The sequence below is a fragment of the Papio anubis genome, chromosome 4, assembly GCF_008728515.1.
Source record: "Papio anubis isolate 15944 chromosome 4, Panubis1.0, whole genome shotgun sequence".
Classification (NCBI taxonomy): domain Eukaryota; kingdom Metazoa; phylum Chordata; class Mammalia; order Primates; family Cercopithecidae; genus Papio; species Papio anubis.
Window position 1 is genome coordinate 1,874,599 of NC_044979.1, and position 26,530 is coordinate 1,901,128.

The following is a 26,530-nucleotide window of genomic DNA, read 5'->3' on the forward strand; positions in this document are numbered from 1 at the left end:
GCAAGGTATAAAGACAAAGGCAAGCCACAACCAACTACAGAATTAGTATGGCCTATTTGCAGGCCAGAGTGACCAAAGCAGGGAGTAGATACATTCGAGTCACAAAGGTTAACACTAAATACCGCAGCACACAAGGATACAACAACAAGCACTGAAATTAAGCAGAAATCGAGACTCATGAAGCAACTGAGGTTATGAACAAGAGTGACTTGATCCAGCTACTCTGGAGGCTGAGTGGGAGGATTCCTTGGGCTCAGGAGTTTGAATCCAGGCTGGGCAACATAGCAAGACTTTGTCCCTACTAAAGAAAATTCAGCGACTAGAGAAAAGCAGCACCTGAGGCTGACTCTGACCAGTCTGAAAGGATCGACGTACAGGTGGGCAGTCAAAACCCTGAGATGCTGGGTACCCCCAGGACCAGCAAATAGTACATAGTGAGGAGCAAAGGCTGAGGAAGCTTCTGCATAGCAGAGAGGACAGAGGTCCACACCGGACTATTATAGAGCTCGTCGGAATGAAACTGGCCAGTCGGCTTTACCCAATGCCAAGCCCAAGACATTGAGTCCCAAAGAAAGAAACACTGGGAGAACTGGTCACTGGTTATCTTTTGGAAGACAGAAGAGGAAGAAGGCATGCACGACCAGTGCCCGGACACCCCATGCGCCAATCTGCCCCTCCGCCCACAAGCCAGCGTGAGGTGGAGACCTAGAGGAGGAATGGCAGAACGAGGATGCCAACAAAAAGTTACTCAAACTGTTACTGACTGCAAGTTACCGCCCACATTCCACAGTCAATGTCCCCCACCCATAAAAATAAGAAGACGGTCATAGGTACTTTGCAAACAGACCTTACTGTCCCCCACTGTTCTACTCAAAGACAAGAAAGAACAAAAGCAAAGATGTTAAATCATAACCTTGTATCTAAAACTAGGAACACATTTTGTGAATTTCTCTAGGACACAAAAACTGCATCCAATTCAAATAAAATCCAAGCATTCTATTTAGTAACTTTCTACTTTATAGCCATAGCCTGCACACCACTGGGTCACATATGTTATCTGACATATCTACAATATATCCTCCCAGGTAAAGAAACAAACATTACAAATACAGTTAAAACTGATTATGCTACAGTAACTCTCTTCATCTCCCCTAGGAGGTGATCCTTAAAAAGCATTTCCAGGAGGCCACAGTAGCTCACGCCTATAATCCCCGCACTTCGGGAGGCCGAGGCAGGCAGATCACTTGAGGTCAGGAGTTTGAGACCAGCCTGGCCAACATTTTGTACTAAAAATACAAAAAAAGTTAGCCAGGAGTGGTGATGGGCACCTGCAGTCTCAGCTACCCAGGAGGCTGAGGCACGAAAACTGCCTGAATCCCAGAGGTGGAGGATACAGTGAGCTGAGATGGCGCCACTGCACTGCAGCCTGGGCAAGAGAACATGAGTCCATCTCAAAAACAAAAGGCATTTCTGCATTACCATAAATTGAGGACATTAGCACATATCTGCAGTTTCAGCTCCTAAGGAGGCCAAGACAGGAGATATCCCTGGAGGTCAGGAGTTCAAGACCAACCTAGGCAACATAACAAGACCACTTCTCTACAATAAATTTAAAAATTAGCCAGGTATGGTGGTACACATCTTTAGTCCCAGCTTCTTGGGAGGTTGAGGCAGAACTGCTGAGCCCAGAAATCCATGGTTGCAGGGAGCTATGATCACACCTGTCAACAGCCACTGCACTCCAACCTGGGTAAGAGTGTGACAGTGAGATCCAAAGAAAGGCACTCGTGTGGCCAGTCTCACTGGCCATACCTGAGTCCCTAAACCGTTACTTTTACACGCTCTACAACGTCTATATCCTTCTGCAATTTCCCATTTATCAATGTTAACAGATTGGTTTAGTCACAATTTCTTTAAATCCATGGCAACTAAACCCTTAGTTGTCCACAAGGCATTGAGCTTTTGGATGCATCTTGAACCAGTGTCTGAGTGATAGCAGTACTAGCCAAGTTATTTTAACTGGTTTCAATTCTAGGCTAAATTAAGACGAGGACATTCATAATTATAAAATCATCATCTACAGAAGCTACTTCAAAAGCTGGTTGAGTAAGTATGTTATGAGAAGGCCAACGCTTTTCAGTTCCATTTTCTTGTATTAAAAAAATCTTTATCTTGCTTATTTCTCTACTGACATTTTATAGCTTAAATATAATTTTTTACAATTCAGGTATTCACTGAATTTTAACTCCTATAATTTCAAATATTAAAATCACAAGTTACCCTAAAAATGAAGTCTCATTTATAATACAGTGTTAAGAAACATTAAAATAATTTCAATACTTATAACTACATATAGTTAAAAGTTGGGATCAGACAAGTCCTTATTTCAAGGAAGAGCTACTTATCACGCGCCGCTTTCTGTCGTTTTGAAAAGCAACCTAGAAGTATGTATTAAGCTTTTAAAACCTTCAGCCCCCAAAATAAGACCAATATTTTTATCATAAAAACCTTCAACCCAGCAATTCTACGTCAGGGAACTCAACTCATCCCAAACGCAGAACGAAGCTGCTGAGTGTGCAACTGTTACTGATGTGAGAATAACCACGCAGAGGTGAGCAAGCCTGTGAAATGCAGACTTGGAAGTGTCCCTGGCTAGCAGAGCTGGAGAGAGGCAGGGAGGCCTGTGGGCATCCTAACTATACAGAAAGTGCTACAACACTCCCATGGGGCTCCAACTGGGGGCGGAGGGGCAAGACCTCCTCCTCCTCACACCTCACTCCCATTTTCAAATTTTTAAACCCAGCATGTGTTATTACTTTTGGATTATACTGATCATACTTCTATACTTTAGAAATAAATCTTAAGACACTTGTTAATCAAATGTGCTATAGACTTCTTTTTTACTTTACCTCACCAGAAAGAACCACAACCAGTGAGGTGCCTGCTGAAGGCCACAGGACCACAGAATGGGCAGTGGAAGAAAGTGGCTGTGTCCACAGAATCAGTTACAGGAAAGAGGACCATCAATGCTTGGAGTATTTCCTGCTTATTTTGTGACCAGTATTTGTCATATATAATCTATGCATGTTATAGTTAAGCACGTATCAGTTTTCTTCCCTCTCTTATCCTCTTATGTAACATACACATACTACTGCCTATTAAGTTACCTCGTATCAAGTAGAACCATAAGTATCACAGGGGAACGTGACCTCCACTAGGTAAGTGGCTAGTGCGCTTTTGGTTGTCTGTAGGATAGTGGTATCATGTTAGGTGGCTATGACCTTGCTCTTGTCTTCACTTGAAGATTAAGCCTGAGTTAAGGAAATGCATATGGGTGCCAAGTTGACAAGAGATGGACACATGGTTGATTTCATGTTCAGGCTGACTGGGCCATCCATGCACAGAGTTCCCAAATATTGAGCCGAACATCCTTCTGGGTGATTCTGGATGAGATTAGCATTTGGATCGGGAGACTGGTAAAGCAGGTTGCCTCCCTAATGTGGATGGGCCTCATCCAATCACCTGGGGGCCGGGGATCCCCACCCCACACCACCCCACCCCAGGGGAGGAGACTGCTCCAGCTCTGACGGGTTTTACTGGCTAGCCTCCACAGTGGTGAGGCTTAGAGTCTTGAGCACCTTCCTTGTAATACACGTTTCTCCCCCACTGGCAGTTTCTCTAGACTCACGCAGATGCTGCAAAGCAAAACATGTATGCTCATCAATCTTTAGAAGCATCTCTTTACATGGGTCTTCAAACCTTAACTTTGTATCCTGAGGTACAAACATTACTTGAAACAGACTGCATTAGGATTTAACTCTTGAGGACTAAGTTCTGATTTTTTATCTTGCCCAAATTCCTAAGGGGCCTGGGAGTCGTGTCCTACAAACCATCTGAAATTGTCCTTGCAAAGCCGTCCTTTGTCGGGGAAAATGTGCATCTATCAAGAGTCTATTCACATAGCCATATCTTTTTCTTCCAGGCCCTCCCAATCCTGAAGAGATTAACTCAAAGTCTAGAACATGTTAAAGGTCTGAAAAGGAAACATTTGTCATCTATTGTCTCTAAGGGCAGTCACTATGAGACTTCAAAGGAACCTTCTCCACAATCTTATATCTTAACCTGAACATTTTTTTTCTATGACCCAGGTCTTTAGACAAACTCAACCAATTGTCAACCAGAAAATGTTTTCTTTCACCAACAGTCTGGAAGCCCCCTGCTTTGAGCGGTCCTGCCTTTCTGAGCCAAAAAATGTCTTCTCTGCCCCCAAGACGGAGTCTTGCTCTGTCGCCCAGGCTGGAGTGCAGTGTCGCGATCTGAGCTCACTGCAACCTCCACCTCCCGGGTCAAGCAGTTCTCCTGCCTCAGCCTCCCGAGTAGCTGGGATTACAGGCGCCTGCCACCCCAACTGGCTAATTTTTATATTTTTAGTAGAGGCAGGGTTTCACCATGTTGGCCAGGCTGGTCTCAAACTCCTGACCTCAACATCCACCTCGGCCTCCCAAAGTGCTGGGATTACAGGTGTGATATGATTGATGTCTCATGCCTCCCTACAATGTATAAACCCAGCTGCACCCTGACCACTTGGACACATGTTCTCGGGACTGCTGAGGCTGCGTCACCAGCATGGTCACTTATATTTGGCTCAGAATACACCTCTTTAAATATTTTACACAGTTCGACTCTCTTCAGTGACACTCTCTTCATTTCCATGTTCTGGGCATCGTATAGCAAGAGCTTCTTTAAAACTTTGCAATACCATGCTATTCCCTGAGGAATACTAAGACCAATTCACGAAGGGGCCCATAACATTAACGAGATCCTAAACCAACAATCTAAAGAACAGTCACAAATGTATGAACAAAAAATATATATACAATGAATTGAACAGTGTGAGAAAACTGACCACAAAACACATGTAACAAACATTTACACACATACAAACCTGAAAAACACTGAGGAAGTGGAGAACATATTTTAAACCCACACATTTTCTCTGAGCTTTACCAAGCATGAGAACGTGACGGAACAGGAACAGCTTAACAACAAAGCGAAGGGGATTCCCACCAACCGCTTTCATCTCACAGCAGCACAGTGCAGGGCAGAACTAAGCTCGCCCTTCCTCAGCACACCCCCACCCCACGGACCAGGAGAGGCCTGCTGTCATGATTTCACTGTCAACTCCCCAAGCGCACAGAAAAGCTGGAACAAAAAGATGACAGCAAAACAAAATTGAAAAAGCATCATGGCTATTTCAAACAAAGGACAATATCACTCTCTCCTGAAGTTCCAAAGCTAAAACCTAAACAGCCACCCTCAAAAGTGAGAAACGCTTGAGATTCAAAAGTCAAGCATGAAAGACACAGACTCCTCTGCTCTCCCAACTCCTCTCAAAACCAGGCACTCATTTACTACAACTCGCGTGTTTTGATGGTGTCACTCACATTTTCTGAAGCAGCAAATAACATAACTGTTAGGAATCTGGAATACAATATGCAATGGCAATAAATGAAGAACACGACCAGAGCTCTGCCCTGAACCGCACACCCTGAGAACAGGGCTTCAGTGTTTCTCTCCACTGCCGAACCAGCACCTAGAATAGTGCCTGGCACTAAACAGCAGGCACACCATATTTGTTAAATGAACACCACTATTTTCAGCTTCCCATACAATTGTTTTGTATTACAAGTATAATTTCTAATTACATCCTAGGTCTGGTTAGAGCAATCTGTTTCCCAAAAGTTACAAAAACCTATCAAAGTCAAAGAATCCACAATACACTGGAATCAAATTATTCTATTTCAAATACAAGAAGGCCAACAAGAGATGAGGAACCCTGGCGTCAGGAGGAATGGGCCTCCTCCCAGCCACAGTCCTCATTCCTCAGGCAAGAAACCACCAGAACAGCAGCAGGCTCCGGGCTCTTTTCTGAGCCCTACTCGCAGACGGCCGATTCATCTGTCCTCCACCGTCACACATTCCACCTCACTGTCCCCTACACCATCATACTTCCTGTAAATGCTGGTACTCCCTAAACCTGTCAAAGCCCAACATAGTCTCAGCTCTGCTGCAGCCTCAAGTTTAAACCACTCTTCCTACCTCTTGCACCTACAGTCCCAGAACATCTCCTCCTGGGAGCACTACAGACACGGCAACTATCTCAATCTCTGGAGTTGTCCACAAGTTCACCAGGGACCAAAATCCCACTGGAAACAGATGACGCGAAAACCCACAAACCGACAAAGGACTCACGCAACGTCTTGCTCAGCTGACTGTCATGCCAACAATGTGAACCAAACACTATACAAAGACCTGCGAGGGAGACCAACACCACAAAATACAGGGGAGGAACCACCAAAGAAACACTGCACACAAACTCCTATGGCATGGCTCAAGCCTTCTAGGGGGGTAGCCAGAGCCTCAGTTCTCACAGCAGAGAAAATTCTCAAAATGACCGTTTCAGGGAACCATTTCCTCTCCCTATTTAAGGAAGGAGATCAGAGGAAACAAAGGTCCTAAAATTACCAAGTGTGTACTGAAAAACAGCACCGAAGAAGCTGCAGATCACTAACACGGCACCATCCTCACTAGCCAGAATAATTTTAAGTAGAAATGAAGGGCCTGGCACGGTGGCTCACGCCTGTAATCCCAGCACGTTGGGTGGCTGAGGTGGGTGGATCACCTGAGATCAGGAGTTCAAGACCAGCCTGATCAACATGCAGAAACCCTGTCTCTACTAAAAATATAAAAGTAGCCAGGCATGGTGGCGCATGTCTGTAATCCCAGCTACCTGGGAAGCTGACGCGGGAGAATCACTTGAACCCGAGAGGTGGAGCTTGCAGTGAGCCAAGATCGCACCACTGCACTGCAGCCTGGGCAACAGAGTGAGGCTCCATCTCAAAAAAAAAGAGATACTTCCAAAAACCAGCTCTTTCTCGACATGAGGAGTTCTCAAATATGCACACAACCATATATGGGTTTGGCATCGTCTCCAAGAAACTCACCAGATGAGGGGAAGAGCGTGTGGGACTGCCCGCTGCTTCATGGCCATGTGAAATTACACACAAGGATAGTTCCAACAACTTTAGCCAGAAACCAGTCTCGTACATCACAGTTTCGTTTTTTAATCTTTTTTTCTTAAATTTTTAGAGACGTCATCTCATTATTTTTCCCAGCTTAGACTCGAACACCTGGGCTCAAGGAATCTGCTACCTCAGCCTCCCCAGCTGCTGGCATTACAGCGGTGCACCACCACGCCCAGCTTAATATGTGATTTTTTATGCGTATTTTAAAAGACTCCTTAACGTCTTCTAAGTGACCTGTGTGTAGGTGTGCATGCGTATGAACTCTGTCCTTAAGTAATCAAAGAACACTCATTACAAACAAACTGCTGTAGCACTGTGCAATGACAGTGGGTCCAGGTCACCAGCACACACACATCCAATCTGCTGTGCCACTCCCATGCCTGTACTTGACCCCTAACTTCTAGCTCTCATTAACATGTCTAACTCTGGCCAGGCATGGTGGCTCACACCTGTAATCCCAGCACTTTGGGAGACTGAGGTGGGCAGATCACCTGAGGTCAGAAGTTCGAGACCAGCCTGGCCAACATGGTGAAACTCCATCTCTACTAAAAATACAAAAATTAGCCAGGTGTGGTGGTGGGCACCTGTAATCCCAGTTACTTGGCAGGCTGAGGCAAGGGAATCGCTTGAACCTGGGAGGCAGAGGCTGCAGTGAGCTGAGACCGTGCCACTGCACTCCAGCCTCGGTGACAGAGCAAAACTCTGTCTCGGAGCTGGGGGTGGGGGCACATGTCTAACTTTACAGGTTCCTCCTTTCACCTTTCAAAATTTGCTGCTTGGCTGTGAATTTCAAAGACTAGCACAAAAATCTACCCGCTAGAAATACGATGTTAAAGGTTGAATCACGCCCCCCAAAAAAGATATCCTAATCCCCAGTACCTGTGAATGTGACCTTACTTAGAATAGGCTCTTTGTAGATTATCAAGTTAAGATGAAATCATTACAGTGGGCACTAATCCAATATAAATGATGTCCTTATGAAAAGGGGGAACTTGTGGCTGGGCACAGTGGTTCATGCCTGTAGTCAGTACTTGGGAGACTGAGGAAGGAAGACTGCTTGAGCCTAGCGGTTCGAGGCCAGCCTAGGCAACATAGTGAGACCCCTGTCTCTAAAACATTGAATCCAATGGACACAGAGACAGACTCAGAGAAGATGATGTGAAGATCGGACGGGCCATCCATCTGCAAACGCAGAAAGAACAGCTGGGAAGGGGCCTGAAGCGGGACAAGACACACCTCAGAGCTGGACAGGACACACCTCAACCTCAGAGGCAACCAGCCCTGCAGCACCTGGGTCTCACACCGCCAGCCTCCAGGACTAGGAGATGATATGTTTTGGTTGTTTAAGCCCCCGGTTTGTGGTACAGATCAAACTCAGAGACCAAAGGCTGCCTTCAGGGTCTGTGCTCTGGCTTCTAGTGATGCCTGGCCAGTGCTTCAGGACTGCCACCTCCCTCTTTTGCTTCTTCAGTTCTATCTCTGAGGCAGCTGAGGTCATCTGACCAAGGACAGTATCAAGGCATTAGAGGAAACCATTTTATTCTAGATACCCTGTAAGTCAGTCTAGCCCGGACAGCTCCTTGACACTTTATGGTGGTGCCGGCAGCGCCCCAGCTCTGGCCCACTGTGCTCCTCCTCACTCAGCAGCTCCTCGCACTCCTCATTGAGCTCCTCTGTGCCCCTAGGGCTGGCCCCGTCCTTGCTGGATATGAGCTCCAGCTCCTCGCTGAGGGACTCACCCAGGCCCCAGTTATATCCCATGCAGGCCTCACCCTCACTGGAGTGCCAGGTCCTCACTGGATATCATCACATCCAAGGCCTCACTGTTCTCTTCACTGGGGCTGTCCTCTGTGGCCTCCTCCATCCCGGGCAGCTCCACTAACTCCTCACTAGGCTCCAAGTCCTCACTGGCCACATCCTCACACCCTGGGAGAGTAAAATGACTGACTCACCACCATCATTTAATCACACGTCAGAAAGTCAGGTTACTATCCTCAATGCACTCATTTTTCCTCCAAAAAGTCTGCTTCCCTTGGTGCTACATACCACAGGACTCCCCCTCTATTGCTATGGAGCATCATTCGTACCAGAGTGATGCTTTACAAAGGAAAAACTTGCTGCACTGCTAAAATAAAAGGCCTCTCTGGAAACCCTAAAGGTTAGCTTTGGCTTTCCAAGAATATAAATAAAACTGTGAAGTTAAACCCACAGGCTTTTCCCAGATGGTAATGCCTGCTATGACTAACGGGATCAAAAGGCACTATTATCAGGTACCCTTTCTTTCCTAACTTAGAGCATCACTTCACTGAGCAACAGGGTCCTCCAAGAATAACATAAAGAGATCATCCTAATTCAAACAGGTCCACTGCCTATTAATTAACTTTCCTGATTAACATTTGACAAGAGCTCATTTTCACGTGCTCCATATTCTGGAAATTTCAACAGTCACCTAGCCTCAGCAGTTTTGATTGTACCCTCCGATTCAGAGGCAGCATTCCTTTCCAGGCTGGTGTCTGAATCCGCTTCCACGGCCTCTCCTGGAGGGCTTCTGCTGTGAAGGACAGGTTCCACACCCACAGGCCCCAGGCCCAAGTCTCCTTGGCCACAGCGTGACAATGAGCAACTGCCTGGTGCTCAGGCACAGACCTGCATACCGTGTGTCCAACACCCGGCACCCACTTCACCCTTCCCCACCTATCATGAGGGAGGTCTGAAGTACGGCAGGGGTTCTACATTCTGATAAATGTGAAGTGCAGCTCAGAAATATCTTACAGATTTTAAACTACTTTTTTGTCACATGAAAAATACACCAGGTCTAGTAAATATGGTTTATCAACAGCAGTCCCCAACCTTTTTGGCACCAGGGACTGGTTTCATGGAAGACAATTCGTCCACAGAGTGGGAGGTGGGATGGTTTCAGATACTGGATTCTGATAAGGAACGCGCAACCTACGTCCCTCGCATGTGCAGTTCACAACAGGGTTCGTGCCCTCATGAGACTCCAATGCTGCCACTGATCTGACAGGAGGTGGGGCTCAGGCAGTAATGCTTGGCCGCCTGCCCGCCGCTCACCTCCTGTTCCTAACAGGCCAGTTCATAACAGGCCATAGACCACGGTGTTGACCCCTGAACAACATCATTAATAGGCAGAAATCGCTCTCGCTCTGCATCCACGCCCATCTACACTAAACACGCCGCCAGCAGGTTGCACAGTGACTACATACATACAGTAGCCACGGAGTACCAGCTTCTCCTGTGTGTAAATCCTGAGAGCCTGAAAATGGAAGTCATCTAGAACACCTGCAAGAACGGAATGAACAAGTCACTGCCACACTCATCATGGGAAACACAGGGTACCTAGTCTTAAAGCAGGTCTGTATGCAAAATGGAGCATTTAACAGTGCAGCGTTTCAGTAAGACTAGCACCTCTCTCCTTGACTAGAGGTAAAAGCTCCCATATTCACTCATATCTAATTAGATCTCTATACCTGGCCGGGCGCGGTGGCTCAAGCCTGTAATCCCAGCACTTTGAGAGGCCAAGATGGGCGGATCACGAGGTCAGGAGATCGAGACCATCCTGGCTAACATGGTGAAACCCCATCTCTACTAAAATACAAAAAACTAGCCGGGCGAGGTGGCGGGCGCCTGTAGTCCCAGCTACTCGGGAGGCTGAGGCAGGAGACTGGCGTAAACCCGGGAGGCGGAGCTTGCAGTGAGCTGAGAACCGGCCACTGCACTCCAGCCTGGGTGACAGAGCGAGACACCGTCTCAAAAAAAAAAAAAAATATCTATACTTTTACGAGTAATTGCTCTATAGCTTGGTGTATCAGATTATTTTCCCCAAGGAAAACAAAAATTGGCTACAATTCAGTCACTAAGGGACTTTCCCCTTTGAATTAAAAATAATAATAATGTTAAGAAAGGGCCTGTTGAATGATAATGTTAAGAAAGTGCCTGTTTAAGACGTCCGGTCTCAGACACTGAGAGGACAGCCTTTTTCACCTCACATGCCCTAGAATAGAAGCCACGGTGTTGGAAGAGTGGGACTTCCTCCTCGCTTGGTCACCATGAGAATCAAGGATCAGAACACAGGACTTCAACCCCAACACTGCCCTGTCCGGCAAAGCAACAAATGCAGTTTGCTGAAGGCTACAGCAAGACGCAAAGGCCATTTTTAAGACAGAGACGGTCTCTTAGAGGAAGATTTCGTGCCTGTGAGGGTCAGTGAGGGAAGGATGTAAACATGGTTCTTTCTTGAGCTCTGTTTCTGCTGATGGCAGCAGCGATTACAGCAAATGCACTTCAAAAATGGGCAGACCAGTCTCCCGGTCCCCTAATCTGAAATCCCCCGCTTAGCTTCAGTTTCCCTGAAAATGCTTGAGGCCACTGACTGTCCTTCCTCCCTCAGAAAGGGGCTCTCTTCAAGCCACCCAGCCCATAATAAGGTGTAAGGACAACCTCTTTGAATCCCCATTTGAGATACACTGAAGAACTGCACCATGCAAAAGGCCCAAGACCTACCAGATATGAGTGACTATGCTTCTATAAAGAAGCACAATCTTCACAGTCTGCGGCAGGCAGGGGCTCCACGTGTCTCCCCTATACTATCTGCAGACACAACTGCTCTTCTCTTTCCCTCCTGGGGGTTGCAGGTGGTGGTCAGTTTCTTCACCCATGCTCCAGGCAATGAAGGAAGTAAACACACAATATGTTTCCCTCTCAATAAGTCAAAAGACAAAAACAGCTACAGGAGTACACGTTTAATCCTGACCTCTCAGGTCACCCACCGCATCACACAGGAAGTCCCAGTGGTTGGTGGGTGAGAAGACTAACAGGAGACAACAAAAGTGCCTGACCCAAACTGTGCCCAAGACACACACCAAAGCCTAGGACCAGGCATCAGGACTGAAATGCTGTCAATAAGAAATCCATTTTCCTACAATCACACAGCAGCTATAACAGCACTGTCTCCCTTAACAAAACTATTCTCTCCTCAGCAAAGGCCTCCGCAGTCTTGCTCCAGAGGTGCCTTTCTGCAAACTCTCAACAACGGTCCTCACACACAATGTTCACAGATGAAAGGTCTTGCAAACAGTACTATGATGCTTAATGATTTTAACAGGAATATGATGTGGCAAATTCACACACAAATTGGTTGTTCAATGGGAAACAACATTTCCAAGACACCAGCACCCATGCCCTTACCACTGTCTCACCTGAGGGCAAAAGCAAGTTAACTAGGGCCATACATAACAAAGAAAAAAAAATACATTAAACCCTTTATTATTTTAATTTTTCAAGTTGTAACTTCAAAACAAATTTTCAAAGACGAAGAAGAGAAAAGATTTTACAGCCCCTGTGCTGCTTTTTTTTTTTTTCCAGACAGGGTCTTGCTCTGTCACCCAGACTGGAGTGCAGTGGCCCAATCTCAACCTTGCAGGTTCAAACAATCCTCCCACCTCAGTCTCCCAAGTTGCTGGGACCACAGGCACACACCACCACACTGAGCTAATTTTTTGTGGGTTTTTTTGTTGTTGTTGAGACAGGGTTTCACCATGTTGCCCAGGCTAGTCCAATGCTGCCTTAAACACAAAGTTTCACAACAAAATACAATGTTTTGTTTTGTTTTTTTGAGACGGGAGTTTCGCTCTTGTTGCCCAGGCAACAATGCAATGGCGTGACCTCAGTTCACCGCAACCTCTGCTTCCCAGGTTCAAGTGTGTCTCCTGTCTCAGCTTCCCAAGTAGCTGGGATTACAGGCATGCACCACCACGTCCGGCTACTTTCATATTTTTAGTAGAGATGCAGTTTCTCCAAGTTGGTCAGGCTGGTCTTGAACTCCTGACCTCAGGTGATCTGCCCGCCTCGGCCTCCCAAAGTGCTGGGATTACAAGCACGAGCTACCGCGCCCAGCCTAAAACACAATGTTAATTCAACAGAAAGGTCATACTAAGCCCTCACCCTCACTTGGGTCATGGACACACACCAAGTCAACCCACATGATTAACTTACCAAAGAATTCAAATGAAAATGGGTCCCTTCCACCAAAAAATTCCCTGAAGACATCATCTGGGTTACGGAATGTGAAGCCAAATTCAAATGGACTGTCAAAATGACTTCCACCTGCACAAATACAACACAACTTTTAGTTTATGAATTTTGGTGTTTTGTAGGCAAAGAATTCTTTGTTGACAGAACATTATACAAATCATGATCTAATAAAAAAAAAAAACATTTCATAAACCTGAAGTTCTCTGTAATTCAAAACATGAGTCCTGTACTGATTGAAAGTGAGTGTGCCCAGCACTGATGACACGAGTGCAGATATTGAGACTACTTTTCGACATCTCTAAACCCATGATCGGCATGCAACATTACACACCATTTTTATGATTTGTTATGAAGGTTTACCAACCAAGAGTATTTGCATCCACTTCGACGACTGGCCTCCTGGAGCCACAGAAGCTGCCATGTGGCCCCAGTGGATCTGGAGCAATAATTTCCCAACATTCCAAGGGAGGCTGGTCACAGCCCAGTGACCATGGGAACTTTTGGAGACAAAGTATAGGCCCTACAAGGTCATTATTTTAGCTTTTCAGGAAAATCTGCTCTTCAAACCCTTTAAGATAATTTTGACATAACGTCAAGTGCTGATCTAAGGGTGTACGTTCACAATATATTGCAGTATGGTTACAAATTGTATCCTACCTATAAGAAGTACATCAACATATACTTCTAGTCTCACAAAAGATTTTTAAATGCTATCAATTTCTCTGTCCTCTCCCCAATTTAGTATGCTTTCTAGGTTGCATCTCTATTTACTGATACAAAATAGACTCTGACCAAGAGACTCGTGATTTACAAACTCAACTTACTTGCCAAGACCATTTGTCTTCAAAGAAAAAACTCATGTACTTACCTCCTCCTCCACCATTTAATCCTTCTTTGCCATATTTGTCATAGATGTCCCGTTTCTTAGCTAAAAATTTAAAGAAAAGTCAGTAAGGCCAAGTTCCTTTTAAACCCTTAATTCAAAAGAAAAGGTATTTCCCAAGTTGTAAATCAGTTTTCAGTGTTTTACAATTAAATTTCAAGGAGTATGGCCATCCTTTCTTTAAAACAAAAGGAAGCAAGAGGGAAAACTTTCTGTACCTCTCTGCTGAAAAACAATTCAAAAAAGACATTAAGTATGTAAGTATTTACGGCTGGGCACGGTGGCTCACACTTGTAATCCCAGCACTTTGGGAGGCCAAGGTGGGCAGATCACCTGAGGTCAGGAGTTCGAGACCAGCCTGGCCAACGTGGAGAAACCCCATCTCTACTAAAAATACAAAATTAGCCGGGCATGGTGGCGCATGCCTGTAATCCCAGCTACTCAGGGGGCTGAGGCAGGAGAATCGCTTGAACCCAGGAGGCAGAGGTTGCACTTGAGCCAAGACTGCACTGCAGGAAGCCTGGGCAACAAAGGCCGAGAAACTCCATCTTAAAAAAAAATTTTTTTTTAATTCTAATGAATCTTTTTTTTTTTTGGGGGTGATCTTGCTCCTGCTCGCCAGGCTGGAGTGCAGTGGCTGGATCTCAGCTCACTGTAAAAGCTCCGCCTCCCGAGGTGCCATTCTCCTGCCTCCGGCCTCCCACACGAGTAGCTGGGACTACAGGCATCGCCACCTCGCCTGGCTAGTTTTTTGTATTGTTATTTTTAGTAGAGGGCCAGGGGTTTCACCATGTTAGCCAGGATGGTCTCGATCTCCTGACCTCGTGATCCAACCGCCTCGGCCTCCCAAAGTGCTGGGATTACAGGCTTGAGCCACCACGCCCGGCCTAGATCATTTCTTTCACTCTACTGCCCACAGAGCCCAGGCATGCTACATTAAAATCACAGGACCAAGTACAAAATTATTCCAACCACAGAAGTGCACCATCTTACTACAAAAATCTGCAGCACAAAAACAAACATGCCAGGGCCTAGGCAAGTGGTAGAAAGTAGATGTGCCAGAAAGGCGCCAACCTAACACCCTGCAGGCTCATTCACCCTGAAAAGGGACCACCTGGATGCAAGGCCTGGGGCTAGCGTGCCACTCTCCCCCGAGCCTTCCCACTTAACATTCCAAACGCTACTTATATCCCAGAACAAAAAGAATGACACTAGAAGCACTGGTACTTCTGACATGACACCATCTGTGCTCCTCAAAAAAATCTCATAGGCTGGACGCAGCGGCTAACGCCTGTAATCCCAACACTTTGCGCAGGCAAGGCAGGTGGATTACTTAAAACCCAGGAGTTCAAGACCAGTCTGGGCAACACGGCAAAATCCCACCTTTAAACACAATAGAAAAAAGTTAGCTGGGCACAGGGGCACCCACCCGTGCATGGTCCCAGCTACTGGAGAAACTGAGATGGAAGAATCGCTTGAGCCTGGGAGGTCAAGACTGCAGCAAGCTGTGATCATGCCACTACATTCTAGCCTGGGCAACAGAGTGAGACTCCTTCTCAATTTGTAAAAAGTAAAAGAAAATCTCACATTCCACAAAATGGGAAAACAGGCTTATAAGCAAACCACTTACAAGCAGGTTCAGGTAGCCGGTGCCATGGCAAGAACAATGACCATGTTTTGAAGATAACTCCAGCTCGCACTTAAGGCTGCCTAAAAGGATATGAAGAACACACCCCGCACCTCCCGAAAGAACCAAGCGACTCCTCAGTGTGAGAGTTTAAAGCTGCTCTATCAAGTATGAAGCTTCATTTTGGTCCTCACTTTTCCTAATGATACTAGTCCCTAAAATCCTGAATCTGGCAATACTGAATTAGCACACGAACAACAACAACCGAAGAACAAGATGGCAACACTGAGGCCTGTGCCCTCCTGTCACTCCAGCACACAAGTCCAAGGGAACAAGCCTGGCGCAGTGGCGCTTGGAGCCTGAGAGGATGATCACCTCAACCCAGGAGTTCAAGGCCTCCCCGGGAAACCTAACAAGACCCTCTCTCTTTAAAAAAGAAAAAAAAACTTTCCAATGAATAAGCTCAACAGTTCAAGACCTTAAATGCCACATTTCAAGATGATTTCAAGTATCAGTGTTTTATGTCTTTTCATATTTTTGAAGTAAAATGTCTGGGATTTCCTCTAAAACAAAGGGGGTGGGCCACAGTGTCACCAGAGAAAGCAAGGCTGGTGGTGTGCTGGTAGCTGTTGAAGGTGGCAAGCTTACGCTGGGTTCCTTCTGTTTTGTTTTTTGTTTTGTTTTGTTTTTGGAGACAGAGTCTCGCACTGTCACCCAGGCTGGAGTACAGTGGTGCAATCTCAGCTCACTGCAACCTCCGCCTCAAACTGGGTTCCTTCTTTAAAAAATAAAAAAATTAAAAAAACACCCACATTTGTTGTAAATATGGGCCAATTACCTGACCATATGCAGATACACTTAACCTAACCAAGTGCCCACTTCCAGGGTTCTGGTAGTCCATCCCTAACTTTGTAAATGCCTCGGCCTTTGCTCGCAACAGGCCACCCAGCACTGCAGCAGACAGGGGCATTGTGTGGCTTTCCAGTTCTGTCACTGTTCCCCCACCCCAGGCCCCATGCACAGCCTTTTACTTCCCCACGGAACCCCAACTGCATCTAGGCAACAGCTGACCCCTGACCCCTCACCCCTTTGTGAACTAAGCCAGTGGATCTGACTTCCAGTAACATACAACACCTCTGCTCCAGACCCAGGAGGGGAAGACAGGCCTGAAATTTGCAAACTAAATTTTAGCTGTATGTTCCATCCCCTCTTCTTGGGAACTAATGACGTCCTCTCAAGTAGTAAAGCTGACTCCACTGGCACGGTATTGTTTAAGCCAGTGGGGGTGAGCGAGGTCAGAATGATCACACACAACAACGGGGGCAGGCACGCCACATGCACAGTGACCTGAGTCCTGCAACCTCCTCTCTCCCGGGTTCCTAGTCCTGTTTTAGAACAGCCGTCCAAAGAGTAACTACTAGAAGCCCTGGTACTCCACAGCACTCGCGGTTACCTCAATCAATTCACATCTTCACGAGAAAAGTAAAAACCTCTCGGGGGCCCAAAATTCAGTTGGCATCAAAAACAAGTCACTTGAGTCCATACTGTGCTACCCTCAGGAGGATCCCAACACCTACTCCGCATGCCGGCATGCTCGCTCAGGGTCCTTCAGCAGCTTGGTGTCACTCACCATCCGACAGCACTTCATATGCCTCCGCTACTTGTTTGAATTTTCTCTCTGCTTCTTCTTTATTCTCAGGATTTTTATCTGGATGCCACTTCAGTGCCAGTTTCCGGTATCTTGAAAAGAATAAAGGATACTGATCACATTCTAAACCCAGAAATCAACTATGCTTTTGAAACTAACGTCATTAACCATGAGAATGGCTTCAGAGCTGCCAACTGGTGAGATGAATACCGGTTTTAATTGTAAAACCTCCCTTTTCTCTACAATGAAATACACAAAGTTCTAAAATCCAGATAGCCAGGTGAGGTGGCGTGTAGCCAGATAGACCCAGCTACTCCAGAGGCTAAGGGGTGGCAACGGCTTGAGGCCAGGAGTTCAAGGCTACAGTGAGCTATGATCACACCACTGTAGCCCAGCCGGGGCGACAGAACAAGACCGTCTCAAAATTAAGTGTAAAAATACTAATTAAAGTAAGTTTTAAAAACAAAATCCTGACAGCATAATACAAACAAACCTCTGGAGAGAGAAAAATGAAGATCACAGTGTCCACAACATGGACTGACAGTGACAGGAAGTAAAGGGGAAAACACCAGATGTGGTGGCTCACGCCTGTAATCCCAGCACTCTGGGAGGCTGAGGTGGGCGGATCACCTGAGGTCAGGAGTTCAAGACCAGCCTGGCCAACATGGAAAAACCCCGACTCCACTTAAAAGACAAAATTAGCCAGGCATGGGGGTGTATACCCGTAATCGCAGCTACTCAGGCAGCTGCGGCAGGAGGATCACTGGAACCCAAGAGGCAGAGGTTGTGGTGAGCCGAGATCACCCCACTGCACTCCAGCCTGGGCAACAAGAGCGAAACTCCGTCTCAAAAAATTTTTAAAAAGGGAGAAAAAGGCCTGGGTCACTGAGCAGTAAGATCGAACATCACCATCCATATCCTTCCATGTTCTGATTCCCAGGACCCTACTTCCTCAGCCAGTCCACTACTTAGCTCATCTGTGTGCCAAAGGTGAGTCACCTGCCACCAAACAGGCCAGGATCTCAGGATCTTTCAAACACCCTCTGTGCTGTATTCAAGATCTAAACAGAGTTAAAACACTGACTTCCTTCCCATCCTTGATGATAAAGATCTTGCCTTACAGACTTTACAGGCTTGGCTTTTAGATTCTGTAACTTCAGACTTCATTAGCACACAGATTCACTTTAATTTCCTAATTTTTTTTTAAGTACAAAGAGGGACTATTAACACCCAGTACAGACATATCCATGAGGTCATAAATGCATGCTAGAAAACTAAGGCTGGATTTTATCACTGCCCTGTCTGCCCTTGTTTCTCTGTGCCAGATCCTCAGTGCCCCTTTCCACACAGGAATGTTTTTCTCATAGAGTAATCATATGAACAGTTTTTATGACCTCCTTTTGGTCTGAAATACTTTTGAACAGAATTTCTTTCTTTAAAAAAAAAACAAACACAGACGGGGTCTTACTGTGTTGCCCAGGCTGGTCTCGAACTCCTGGGCTCAAGTGATCCTTCTGCCTTGGCCTCCCGAAGTGCTGGGATTGCAGGCATAAGCTACCGTGTGGGGCCTGAACATAATTTCAAGAGGAGGATTTATAAAACAATTTTCTCTAATCATATGATTGGTGTCATTTTCCCATTTGCCAAGGTAGTCTCACTTAAAAAAAAATAAGGAAAAGAAATGGATAATTTCATCCGCTGCCTTTACTTGGGGTTAACGTGGTTCTTAAACACCTTCATCTTGGAACTCTCCAAGTGGGGTCCCTCGAGGGTTCCTGGTGGTGGGTTTTGAAAGATAAGGGAAAGCACATTTTGAGCATCTCTGGGTACCACGGTGCGGAACACTTGGGAACCAGAGCTGCTTCAGAGGAATCTGAAGTCTGCTTTTAGTTTTCAGAGACACGGCTTGTTGTAAAACATCAGAAGACATGACTTCCAGGACTCAAGCAGCAAGCCAGGATTCTAGGTTGGCTGCTGTGTCATCTTTGAAGTCAAGACTAAGCTGGGCTCGACCTTCAAGAGTCCTCGTTTTGACAATAATTCAGCCTAGGGAACTCATGTGAATACTACTATGTAGAAATAAAAGCCTAGACCTTGAGCGAACATCTGTATATTGGTTGAAAATGATAGTGGTAACCGTTGATCCCCCTTACTTCATTTGACGTTTGGAAAATTCCAGTAATTACCATTTTTGCAACGAATATGGATACCACGTAGTACTTTGGTGTTACCTGCTTTTGAAAAATAAAGTCTTTGGTTCACCCAGTGAAAAAAAAAACCCCTGACTTCCACAAAGATTCTAGGACCAAGGTCACATTCTGTTGCAGAGTTCCAACTGACCAAATAATTGCATGCTATTTAAATACGAAAAAAAAAGCCCAGGTACAGTGGCTCACACCTGTAATCCCAGCACTCTGGCAGGCCGAGGCGGGTGGATCACCTGGTCAGGAGTTCGAGACCAACCTGGCCAACATGGCAAAACCCCATCTCTACTAAAAATACAAAAAGCCGGGCATGAAGGTGTGCGTCTGTAATCCCAGCTACTCAGGAGGCTGATGCAGAATTGCTTGAACCCAGAAGGCAGAGGTTGCAGTGAGCCAACATCATGCCACTGAACTCCAGGCTGGGTGACACAGCGAGCCTCCGGCTCAACATGAATACGTGAATGAATACAAAAAAATTCTCTAAACGGCAAAACCTAAACAGCATATATTCAAAAGGAGGATAATGTTAAAAAAGAGAAGCAGTATACCCCTCAAAATCTCAGACTAGTATACAAATCTGACAGTGCTTTTAACACTTGGCAAGTTATTACTGTAAAGCTGTCGTGGCTCAATTTAACTTGCAACATGTTCAACAAAACCTTGGCTTAACCATACTAAAATCTGATTAAAGCTGGAGTCCAGAATACTTAACAGTAATTTATGTCACTGTGGACCTAAATAAACATGTAGCAGTGGATCAAATAACCCTAAATGTGCCAGAAATCCTCAAAAATAACAGACCATACAAAAGACAAAAGAGAAAAAATGATTAGTGTGCAGTACTACCTACCATCTAGTGTTCATATGAAAACTTGGTAACAGATGAGAATGCAGGACAAGATTCAACTGTGTATGCCCCAGTCATACACCTACTAAAATCTTTAAAAATCAAGGTGTAATACAACATATGACATGCAAGTGTAAACAGTGCCAAATGACTTTGAATGTTGACTTTCAGATCTGTTGGACCTGCACACCAGTACTTCAGCACCAAGGAAGGAAGAAGGCCCATGGTGTGTGATTCAAACACAGGAAGAGTCTGGTATCTCAGGAGAGATGCGGAATAGGTGGCAGCCACAGACCTTTAAGTCCTCAAACAAAAACTGTCAACAGACACAAAGCCAAAGGTACACAAGGTAGACTGTTCTAACAGCATGTACCCCATAGCTATCATTCTGCTCATTTTTAAAAGTCAGCATTTATACAACTGTACCCTCAGGAGTGCAGGAAATCTCACTGCTTTTAAAGGTTAATAGCCTGTTCTAAATTCCTACTTCAACATCATGCTAGAGACACTCAGCAACTTGTATGTTCTCACAAATAACTAAAACCAATCTACTCTCTAATGACCTGTATCATAAAGGTATGTAAGTTCCATCATTACTGAAAGTACTGTACACGTATTATGCTTATCCACTGATAAGGTCTGGCTGTGTCCCCACCCAAATCTCAACTTGAATTTTATCTCCCAGAACTCCCAGGTGTTGTGGGAGGGACCCAGGGGAGGTAACTGAATCGGGGGACTGGTCTTTCCCGTGCTTATTCTCGTGACAGTGAATAAGCCTCACAAGACCTGATGGGTTTATAAGGGGTTTCCGCTTTTGCTTCTTCCGCGTTCTCCTGCTGCCACCATGTAAGAAGTGCCTTTTGCCCTCTGCCATGTTTATAAGACCTCCCCAGCCATGTGGAACTGTTAAGTCAAATTAAACCTCCTTTTCTTCCCAATCTTGGGTATGTCTTTATCAGCAGCGTACACACAGACTAATACATCCATTAACTTATTCAAGAAGAGCAAAGTATTTGTCTTCATTCTATAATCTGTCAAGCTGTTAACACTACTGATAAGAACAGTGTGTGCCTCAAGTGTACAGCATAGGCTTCCTCAGTGTGGGAAACCTCACTCCATTGGTGACAATATCAGGGCCTGCCTGACCTCTCCTCAGTGGGCTGCTTCTACTAGGTTCCTTGGCAGAGGTTTCAAATAATCTGCAGGCAATGTCAGCTCTGCCCAACAGTAGTCATCCTGACTTGGCCTTTTTTTTTTTGAGAGACAGGGTCTCGGCTCAGTTGCCCAAGCTGGAGTGCAGTGGCGCGAACATGGCTCACTGCAGCCTCAACCTCCTGGGTTCAAGCAACTGTCCTGCCTCAGCCTCTGGAGCAGCTGGGATTACAGGCATATGCCACCACACCCTTTTTTTTTTTTTTTGTTTGGTCAAGACAGTATCTCATTTCGTTGCCCAGGCTGGTCTCAAACCCCTGGGCTTGAGACTGACCCTCCCACGTAGACCTCTCGAGGTACTGGGATTAGAGGTGTGAGCCACTTGCCTGGCCATAATTCAGCATTTTAAAATGAACTATCTCAGCTACGCACAGTGGCTCACATCTATAACCGCAGCAATCTGGGAGGCCAAGGCGAGAGGACTGCTTGAGCCCAGGAGTTTGAGAACAGCCTGAGCAACATAGTGAGACTCTATTTTTCTATTAAAATTTAAAAACTAATCAAAATGAACTATTTGGTCCAAAAACAAAGTTAATTCTATCTTCAGGCCCACTAAGTCTAGCAGTATAAACTTCATTATTTATTAACAATTTTTTTTTTAAGCTAACAGAGCAGAGAGTTTATTGAGAGTACACGCCAAGAGAGATGTGGGTTGTCCTGACTGGAAAACAGCCCATAGAGTCGTGTGTTGTGGTTTTTATTAGGTCAGACTTTTTCTTTTTTTTTTGCATTGTTATTTTTTTTATTATTATGCTAACTATTCCAGGCTAACTGCTCTCTAGCTATGTGAATATCTAACAATCTGTCTCATGATGTCTTTGCTGTACACTCTATATTCACAGTTAGCATTTCATTAATTAAACAGACTGAGGTTACCGTGAGAGCCTTCTACGGCTGGAATTGCCCTCCTCACATTGGCCAGGCCCTGGTCACACAGATGCAGGTGCAACAGGCAGTGGTGCAGTTCTCAAACTTTCATATGAATCAGAAGGGACTCCAATGGCAGAGGCTGGAGCCCAACAACCACACCAGGAAAATCCGAGTGCTACCTACTCTGGGCCCCTGCCTTGCAAAAGGGCACTCAAGAGTGCCAAGTCAGCTCCATTTTCAAAGTCCAAAGTAAAAGATGTTTGGGATTATTTCACATCCTCGGTAACTTTTTCATCAACTTCAGATATAAACCAAGTGACTAACGAAGAGCAAAGCCCAGACCTAGACTGCAAATGCTCCTTGTTAACTGCTCTGTCAAATTAAACTACATGGCATTCAAAGACTGGTATACTACACTAAAAGTCGTTTTCATAGGCAATAGAAAAAGTTACACTACTCAATTACCAATGTACCACTGTGCAGATGCATTATCTCAGAAATAAAATTACTTACGCCTTTTTAATATCCTCGGGTGAGGCATGTCTCTGCACGCCTAGAACTTCATAGTAATCCACCATGTTTTAAGAGATTGTTGGAATGGGTCCTGCAAGTAAAAACAGGTGGTCAGTGATGAGGATGCTGGGGATAGGCAAGTCACGGTGGTGGGAAGGGTCTGGAGAGGGAGAAAGAGATAGTGTCACCTTAGCACCTACTGGCCTACAGAGGGAACTTCCACTAGAGCTAACCACTAGCCAGGCTGGGCCAAGACCTCGTCTGGGAACTGGTTCCCAGATTCACGCCCTAAGACTCTTCTACAGCTAACCACTAGCCTGCTGGGCTAAGACCTTGTCTGGGAACTGGCTCTCAGATTCATGCCCTAAGACCCTTCTAGAGATGGGGGGAAAAGCTCTGAAATAGCCTAATAATAGCCTAAACTAAATAAAAACAACAGGTGACTCTGAGGCAGAGACTCCATGCCACTTGACCACTAGCTGACAGAGTCTGTTGTGTGTTCCTAGACACGGTCTGTGCTCAGGGAACGTCAGTTACCTCTTTCATTCAATGCATTCCTGTGCCAGGCGTTGGGCAAGACCATGGGGCTCCAAGGACAAACACGCTGTCCCTGCCCTGAACCAGCTTCACATGGGAACAATAGAAAGCCATCCTTCCACCATTCTGTCACCCACACAGGGAACAGTAAAAGCCCTCCCACATATCTCCCGAGAGAGAAAGACCTTTGACTACACAGTGGTTAGTGTAACTCTACCCTCTGGCTCCAAGTTCCCATCCATTCCTCTACCAAACACAGTATTGCCGGCTGACCACACTAATTAGATGGTATCACTACGGATTAGAAGGTGGAGAGAAAACCAGCAGCAGAGATTCGTTCCCTAAGTTCCCCTACGGCTTACGTGGTTCAGCCCTGTTACTTCTCCGGGCAGTAAAACGTTCAGCGAAACCCACTCTGCTCCTGCCAGCTCTGAAGGAGGATGCAGCCTCTGGTCCCACAAGGAGGAACTACACACACACTGTTGCTTTAAGACATGATGTTTCTTAACCAATTTACTTCTTTAAATTTCACTGGCTAACCTACTCTATTAAATCAACAATCAAGAATCTGCAGAGCCTGGCACAGCAATTCACAACCCTAATCCCAGCACTTTGAGAGGCCAAGGCGGAGCGGATCACAGGGTCAGGAGATCGAGATCATCTGGGCCAACCAACATGGTGAAACTCCGTCTCTACTAAAAACACAAAAATTAGCCGGGTGTGGTGGCACACGCCTGTAGTCCCAGCTATTTGGGAGGCTGAGGCAGGAGAATCTCTTGAACCCGGGAAGTGGAGGTTGCAGTGAGCCAAAATCGCACCACTGCACTCCAGCCCGGGCAACACAGGGAGATTCCGTCTCAAAAAACAAAAAACAGTGCCGGGTGCAATGGCTCACACCTGTAACCCCAGCACTTTGGGAGGTTGAGGTGGGCGGATCACTTGAGGTCAGGAGTTCAAGATCAGCCTGGCCAACATGGTGAAACCCCATCTCTACTAAAAATACAAAAATTAGTCGGCGTCACGGTGCACGTCCGTAGTCCTAGCTACTCAGGAGGCTGAGGCAGGAGAATCGCTTGAACCCAGGAGGCGGAGGCTGCAGTGAGCTGAGATCGTGCCACCGCACTCCAGCCTGGACAACAGAGCGAGACTGTCTCAAAAAAAAAAAAAAAAAAGGCAAGAAGGAAAAAGAAAAAGAAAAAAAACATTATCACGAAACCACAAAGAAACATCTGTGGAAACTTAAACTCTTGGGTTTTTTTGTTTTTGTTTTTTAATTTGAGACAGAGTCTCGGTTTGTTGCTGGTCTTGGTCTCAAACTCCTGGGCTCAAGGATTCCTCCCACCTCAGCCTCCCGAAGTGCTGGGACTGCAGGCACGAGCCACCACACCTGTACCTAAAACTCTTGTTTTTATGGAAGTCCTTCAATCAAAAAACAAAAAACTATAATGGAAATCATGATCTATCTAGATGTATATAAACTACATTATCAATTCGATGGAATGACTAACATCAAACTTAGAAAGGAATGTACATCTTCAAATACATGAGAGCAAAGATTCTAGGTGTTAAGTTTAAAATGTCAACCACAATATGCAGAATTTAAAGTATCAAAATGTTCTTTTTCTTAAGTAGATCTGTTCCCAGTATTTTTAAAATTACAACTTAGAAAAAAACTTGTATGGTTCCTATTTTCTTGTAATTATTCCAACTTAACATTATCAGCTTTGCTGGACACATAATAAAATAAAGATAAAATATTAATTGGAGAAGGTGCCTAAGGGTATACCACCATACAGTTCTTTCCACTCCATTTGGAAATATTCAATATAACATTTTAGAGACTTTTTTATGTAGTAAGTTACAAAGTAAGGACACCCAATTATGAAAGATTTCCTCCCTGGTAGTTAGAATGACATGGCAACATACAGAATTCAAACCACACCAGTCCAACCAGTCTCTAGAGGAAAGACAGGAGTCGATTCCCGTAAGCAGGAACACCGCAATCTTCTTTCAGTAACTAAAAACCTGCCCATCAGTCACAGCACACAGAGCAGAGCAGCCAACAAGCAGCAGGAAAGCCAGCATTTCCTCACATCTCTCACTCCCTTGGCTGAGTGACTATGTGAGGTTATTTTCACTTGAGCTCCAGTTTGCTGCCAAGGATCTGAGGTGCCGTTTTGGCAGTGATGCCAGCAACAGTACCTAGCAGAAACAGGGGGAAGCTGCTAATCCACTCTCACTAACAGAACAAGAGCAGAAATCTCAGTACCAATCTTCCCATGCCAGACATCTGGATCATCCCCTGAGCACTATATATAGCAAGAGGCCACACACCAAGCACACATGCTCTCGCAAGTCCAAACAGCTCATCCTCTATCTACACTTGTGTGCCTGTGTTTATGCATGTAGTGGTGGGAATGGGAGGAAGACACCCCCCGAGGCAGCCAGCATAGAGGTGAGAACGTGGGTGTGGGCGAGGGCCGCATGGCCAGCTGGGGAATGCTGTGATTTACTTCATCACCAAAAACACTCACTGAAAGCCTGCTCTGACATGTACGTGCAGCATCCACTAAGGGCACCCATCAAATGGCTAGTGTCCTTACTAAATGAAGGCTACCCTACAAGGAAAGCGTAAAGGCAGTAATGACAGCCACCCCCTGTAGGGGATGCCCTCACCTCCGCCACCGTCCTGCACTGCTTACCCGTAGCCTCTCCACTCCCTTGCATGGACTCATCCCCCAGTTCTGCTGCAGCTCCCCACTGCCTGCCACTGGAGGCTCTTATTTAAGGTCAGTAAAAAACCTACAGCACCACCCACAGACAAGTTTCCCAACTTTACTTGTCCAGCTTCTCTCTCCATCTGCCTTCCATCACCAGCTTTCACCCCTCCACTGGCCCGCTGAAGAAACTACGGGAACTCTAAAGGCTCAAGGCCAACTCTCATCCGACATGTGGGTTTTCATCCTTTCCCCTTACGTAAATATCATTTACTTAGCAATGAGTCCCAAATGTAAGTTCCAAGCTCAGGGCTCTCCTAGGCAGTTCAGACACAA

At 45.7% G+C, this 26,530-nt stretch overlaps 1 protein-coding gene across 2 annotated transcripts in view; it reads right to left on the reverse strand.

Annotated features, from left to right (window-relative positions):
* Positions 1-26,530, reverse strand: part of DNAJB6 (DnaJ heat shock protein family (Hsp40) member B6) — an 83,777-nt gene that overhangs the window by 38,258 nt on the left and 18,989 nt on the right. For both annotated transcript variants that reach the window (XM_003896928.4, XM_009204307.4), the window contains exons 2-5: positions 22,941-23,031; positions 17,277-17,386; positions 14,005-14,064; positions 13,098-13,208 (exon numbers count right to left, since the gene is read on the reverse strand). In XM_003896928.4, the coding sequence (XP_003896977.1) occupies positions 13,098-13,208; positions 14,005-14,064; positions 17,277-17,386; positions 22,941-23,005 (346 nt within the window). In that variant the 5' untranslated portion in view covers positions 23,006-23,031. The remainder of the gene's footprint in view (positions 1-13,097; positions 13,209-14,004; positions 14,065-17,276; positions 17,387-22,940; positions 23,032-26,530) is intronic.